Consider the following 6532-nt stretch of genomic DNA (forward strand, 5'->3'; position numbering starts at 1 on the left):
CATGACAGACTGGAGCTGTACTAAGGGTAGGAAATGAAAGCACAGCTCATTCCTGAGTGCTCTTTACTTGATTTAACCATGTGTTTTAAACTGGTGATTCATGCTAAATGATAAAATCCTATTTTAAAGACTGAACTCAGGCATACAAGTAAAATTTCACTTATTCAGAACACTTGATTCCCACTGAAAACTGGAGGTAAATATCATTACCTCGGAAACCCTGGTGGTGTAGTGGTTAAGAGCTACAGCTGCTAACCAAAAGGTTGGCAGTTTAGATCCACCAGGCACTCCTTGGAAATGCTTTGGGGCAGTTCTACTCTGTCCTGTAGGGTTGCTATGAGTCGGTAATTGACTCGATGGCAGTGAGTTTGGTTTTGTTTGAGTGTCATTACCTCAGAATAAGCTACCCTCTTCATTTTCAAAGTCTGCTGTAGTTTTACTTAATAACTTAGTTTCATTTTCCTCTTGGGGCTAGGCGATTAATTGGCTGTTTCTAAAGGGCCATCTTTTGGTTCATAGGCCTGAAAGGCAGAGTAAGTAAACAATAATTTGGTTACCTAAATGGGTTTTTACTGGGTTACTTTGATTAATTAAATCACTAAGAACTTAAAAGTAAAATTATCTATGTAAGACCTAGAGAGCCAACTGTAATAAAAGCAAGTTTAATCCCAGCAGCTACCTTCTGAAATCCTTTTTAGCTATTCTGTCATTCTGCCTTAAAGGGCAGTGATGCATCGCAGGCTCATAGTCTAGGTCTTTGGCATTTTCTTGGTGTCTTTTCTCACCTGGTATGTAAAGTTCTCTTCATTTCTAACCACATTTTCTTCTGTTTTAATGTCGCATTTTTCTCTGAGATGGAGTATTTCCATTTTTTGGTGTTGCCTGCTGTTTAATAAATTTACATCCCTCATCTGGATCAGAAATGATAAATTTGATTAACTGACCAGTCACCAACTCTTGCTAAGTAAATAAATATATAGTTCTTGTATTGACTCCAGTACATTGGTAATCGTTCCACTCTCCAGAGTTAAATGTACCCTTAACACTTAAGTGATCCACTCTGTTTTTCCAGTACATTGATGATTATATAAATACTCGGTAAATCTTAAAACCTTGCTAAAATTAAGAGGTTGCTTTTATTATTTCTCCTTGATCTACCAGGTCTGTCACTTCATAAAAGAAGGCAATTAGATTAGTTTGACCAGACTTGTTCTTAACAGAGCATGTTGATTAATTCTCTGTAGGTGGTTACAAATGGTTTTTATGATTTCCCCCCAATTATTTTCTTAGGTGTAGAAGTAAAATTTGAAAGTCTTTAATTTGCAGGATCATCCCTTTTTTTTTTTAAATGTGACACTGAACTGGCCCTTTTTCAATCTCTAACAGTTTCCTTTCTCTCAGTGAGAAATGGTGGCTGACCATACAGTGATTTCAATCAACTCATTTATCATAGTCATTTTTGTCAATTTATTATTACACCAGGAATGAATGTCTTCATGGCCAGCTTATGTGAATGTTTTAGATTAATCACTTCATACTAATGCTATTCTGTCTTAATTCATTGCTCTTATGACTGCTGTTTGGACTTTCTCTTTACTTTGTTTACTTGTTTTAATTGTTGGAGGTAAAGGTAATAGGAGCGCTTGTCATGCAGTCTGTCAGCTATTATCAGCTTTCGTTTCTCTCTAGTAAAAAGACGTTTATCTTTCTGTCAACACATTTTTTTCCTTTTCTTTGTAGATATTTTCAGATGGTGTTTTAAGATGTCAAGATAGTGTACAGTAAAGTATGCTGGTTTAAGAATTAAGGCCCTGAATTCCAGCTTCAGTTCTTTCTCTGATTATGTAGTAACCTTAGCCAAGTCACTTAACCTCTCAAAGCTTCTGTTTACTCTTCCTTAAAATGAAGAAATTATTTTTAAGTCCCTCCCTAACCTATATTTTTCTATTCTATTCATGTTCAGTGTTTGTAAATTATGCCTCACATTTTCACTGTTTTTTTGTGTTCTCAGTTCGTCTCTACTCTTACTTGTTTTCTTATATGGTTTACCACCAGAATTTCCACTTATATTTACTGAATAGGTTTTGTAATACAAATCTACAATCTCTTATTAAAAAAATTGGGGACAGAAATGTTTCAGGATTCTGAACTTTTCAGATTTTAGAAAGGTGAGATGGTGTCTATACTGTTTGTTTTGTAACCACCCATGGGATCAAAATTAAACCCATTAACATTAGTATTTCTGCAGCAGCGTGTATGACTCTTGACATTGAATGGGATATATAAAGACGAGAAACAGCCTTGTGTCCTTTTAGGTCAGATTTGCCACCACATGAGTTTTGGCCTCCAAAATAAAGAAAAAACAACAGCAACTTTGTTTTCAGAACTCTGAACTATTTTGATTTTTGGAATTGTGGATTATGGGTCAGTTATTACATTTTTCTACTGCTCTTGGATTTCTTTGCCTTTTATACCACTTCCTGTATTACCTTTCTAATTTTAAGTTTCTGAGCTTATTGAAAAATTTGAGTTCTAAAAATTCACTTTTATGATTTCTTCACTTTTTCTTGGAATCCAAAACAGTTTCTGATCACTGTCCTCCAAGCTTGCCTTTGCCTTTAGATCCCCTCCTACCATCTTCCTGTTTGTAAGAACTAAACCACAGTGCCTTTCTAAGTAACTTGGAGCCCTTTAGACAAGCCACTTATCCTTAGTGCTGTCTTCCGGGGAATATTAACCCAGTTCAGGCTGAGTCGCAGGGCACTCTGTGCCTTTCATTTTGAAATTTGCTGATCCCGTTTTTGCCTCTTGTAACCTTGCTGCTGTATTCAGATAATGCCACAAGATGGTGCCCAAATAGCAGCGAATTTCTCCCTCTTGCATTTCCAAGTGCCAGTCAGCTTTCTAATCAAGTTCTTTACCCTTAAAGTGCAGTCAGATATACTATAGGAATTTTGTAAGGAATTCTGTGGATTTGAAAAGATAGGTCAAAATAGCAAGGGTTAACTTTAAATTCATCTTGATGTCTGTAATCCCTCTGTTTTATGGCTTGAAGAATCTTTTACAAACATTATCAATATTAAACAGTAGCCCTTGGAAGGAAGTATTAAGGCTTATCATCTACATTTTATGGTATCATGATAAATGACTGACCATGAAATTAGAACTGGTATTTATGGCACCTAATGAAATGCTTCAGTCGCCAAACCATATATGGTCTCTGTTTTCTCAGGTCTTAATGAGAGTGTTAAATGGAGAACCAAGCTTCTGTATTAAAAATTGAAGACTATGTTGTCTAGATTTGTACTTTTTTTTTAGAAATAGTCCTTAGTTTTCCTCCATTATCTGTGGTCATTTTTGTATATTAGAAGTATATATTCCAGAAGATTCTGGCTCCTGAAAGTGCTCTGAGGCTTCAGTGCTCTGAAATTCAGTTTGCCTCCGAAATATTTTTTTCAGTAAGGTTATAGTAGGGAGATATGACCAAAGCTCAGTGGCTGTCATTTCCCACTTGAGTAAGAAGGTAGAAGAAGAATATTGAAACATATTCTTGATCCATGTTGAAATATTTGTAAAAGTCAGTAAACTGGGAATAAGAAATAATTATATTGAAGCAATAAACACAGTTGAGAAGTAGAATTAAAAGAAATACATATCAATAAGAGTGGATACTGGGTACTGCTAGATTCTGACTTTTTTAATTTTTTATTTCTATTAGCCTCCTATCTTTGTTTTATTATTAAAAAAAACTAAAAAGTAGTTTACATAGTAGTAAATGTGTACAGTGGTGGTGTTTCCACTTACAAAGCACTTGGAAAGTTAAAGGTATTAACTCGTGGAATCAGGTGAGAGAAGACCAGGAGATCTACCTGTCTCATGATTAAAATCTGCTTTGTAATTTGGATTAAGGGAAAGTCACTGGGCACATGAAATATGCAACCACTTTAACACTGCCCTTATTTACAGAGAGAAAACGGTTGGAAGCCAAGCAACGGGAAGACATCTGGGAAGGCAGAGACCTGTCTGCTGTTTGAACATCACTCAACGAAAGGGATAATTCTGTGAATTGAGAAAATGTTTGCATAGTCTTCAGATAAGAGGACCCTTCCAGAGTTCTGTGTACACGCAGATGTGCATGTTAATGAAGCAAAGAGTTAAAGCCATCAAGACAAGGACAAACTGGGTTTAGAGAGAAGATAGACTTCCGTCTGTCTTCACTCCTAAATGCAGTGCTTTGGAATTGCCCTACTGTGGTGGCACAGAAGAGAGCCATCAACTGGGAAGAAACTTGGAAGGCGTGACTTCCAAGAGTCCCATAGGCAGGGGTAGTCATGTTAGCTGGTTCACACTTCAGTATGTTTTAAGGAAATACCAAACAGAACAGAGGATTCAAGCCTGCAGTGTTGGGAGCCTGAGGCCCTGCAAAGGCAGGGCATTCCTTGGTACCTCACAAAGCTGAGAACAGCAATGTTGAGGGGAGGGGAGTAGTCAGCACCTAGAGACAGAACAGTGTCTGGTGTACTTGGCGTAAACAGAATCTAAACTGCCAGCTCCAGAACTCCAAAATTGGTGAAGTACAGCAGATGTGGGTATTTGGACTCCAGAGTTTGTACTGAGCTGAGTGCCTGGGGCTGCTCCAGCTACACAGCAGCAAGGGGACATGCCAGCCTCAGTCCTGGAAGCTGTGTGCCAGTTCCAGTTTAGGCAATAATACCATGTTGTAAGAGGGAGACATTAAAGCCTGTTTTATGACATCTGTCACTCTGGTGCTTGTCAGTTTTTTCATTCCCACAAAGAAATAGGAGAGAAGCTCTCCTCTTTCATGTTACAGTGCTATGCGTGGGTTACTTGGATCTGTTGCTTTATTGAACCCCACTGAGTAGAGAGCTGATCATCTCTCTGTCGTGAAATACACTACAAAAGTGACTATCCTGGCTTTGTTGGGCATTGATATGCAGTAGCTTCTCTCCCCCGCCCCCCCGCCTTCCCGTCCCTCCCACCCAACCTCTTGACTTCTCCCATTTCTGTCAAATCTGACATCCTGCTGAAAGCATCTGGCACACTGCATGTTCTTGGGATGATCTTCTCAGCCTGTGCCAGAGGCACTTGGCAGGGAGCACCAAACCATCGTTCCAATGAGGAACAGCCGGGATAAAATAAACACCTCTGGGCAGGGGGAGATTTCCTAAAGGACGTGAACAAGTCAGAGCCATTAACTTGGACTTTATCCATCTCATATCTGCATTCTCAGTGTTTCCAGAAAGCACTTTTGTACTGAAGAAATGGCAGCACTAGACCCTAAGATGCCGAGGTGACAAGAAACGGTGTCTCATTGTGCTTTCAATGAGGGCAACAGCCTCATTTTTTTATGATTCAGCACCTAGGACAATGATGGGTTATTAGCATTGCCTAGAACATGACGGAGCGGGGCTCTGTTCAGATATTCCTCAAATGCCACTGGCCTTGGGTCTTAGTCCTGACCCTACTATCCCTGCTGCTGTTCTGGTCTTAGAGCCTTCTTGCAGCTCCTCAGCATTGTTTTTCTCATCCTTGGTCAGTTCTGCCAGTGTCCCTCATTCATGTTCGGTGCCTCTGTTCCAAGTTTGGGAGATTAAATGAGTCCTTCTCTTGACCCTTTTGTGTCACTATTATTTTTAGCCCAGTGCCCCTCTCTTTTGCATGTAGCTTCAGATAGGCAGGTCTCTTTGAACTGTATGGCTGTGTTTGAAAGGAACTGCAGAGAATTACAGCCAGGCTTCCTGTGGATCAGTATACCTCAGAGGTATACCTTTGCTCTATTTTGATTCTTCAAGGCTAAGAGTGACCTTCAGCGATAACAAAGAGGTGATTGCTTTGAGGATGCTTCCCCTTTCTGACAACATTTTAGCTGCTAAGGACATTGCTAATGGTAATACACAGCCCAGTGTTTATTACCCAGTGTCGTTCTGATAATTTTAAGAAGTCATTTTTGTTCTCATGTTAATGCTGTGTACCAATGGCTAGTAGCCTGTGCTTTTTGTCAGCTTAACGATCAGCCACCTCTTAAACTTTCAGAATTATCCTTATAACCAGACCTTGAGAAGGATTTTTTTTCAGCCAACACTAAAATCTATGGAATGCAATTTTTCTTGTATCATTAATGGAGAATGTCCTTTTTAGTTATAGTTTTCCAGTGGTTGATATTGATGTATACTGGCCTCCCTCCGTTTCCCTCTGATGCCTATTTTTGAGAAGACTGGAGGGAAGAGGAACTGCTCTGGCCCAGCACAGACTACATGGAGCTTGTCCAGAGAGGAAATCAAATCCTTGGCTGTATCAAAAGCATGCCTTCACGAGCTAACTGGAGAGCACCCTGTACCTGCCACTGGCTCCTTGGTTAGATGTTTGGGAAGACAGTTAATGTGCTCTGCTGCCCATAATATGTTGCTTCCTACATCTTGAATGTCTAAATCCCAGGGTCACGTGGGATTTATAGTAGAAAGGTACATTCCCCATGAGTTCTAATATGCTCTCGTAGAGTGAAAGTCTAGTA

General features: G+C 39.3%; 1 protein-coding gene across 8 annotated transcripts in view; it reads left to right on the top strand.

Annotated features, from left to right (window-relative positions):
* Positions 1-4754, top strand: part of R3HCC1L (R3H domain and coiled-coil containing 1 like) — an 88280-nt gene extending 83526 nt beyond the window's left edge. For all 8 annotated transcript variants that reach the window (XM_049854899.1, XM_049854898.1, XM_049854902.1 and 5 more), the window contains one exon: positions 3967-4754. In XM_049854899.1, the coding sequence (XP_049710856.1) occupies positions 3967-4034 (68 nt within the window). In that variant the 3' untranslated portion in view covers positions 4035-4754. The remainder of the gene's footprint in view (positions 1-3966) is intronic.
* Positions 4755-6532: the final 1778 nt, after the last annotated feature.

Source organism: Elephas maximus, chromosome 16, assembly GCF_024166365.1.
Source record: "Elephas maximus indicus isolate mEleMax1 chromosome 16, mEleMax1 primary haplotype, whole genome shotgun sequence".
Lineage (NCBI taxonomy): Eukaryota > Metazoa > Chordata > Mammalia > Proboscidea > Elephantidae > Elephas > Elephas maximus.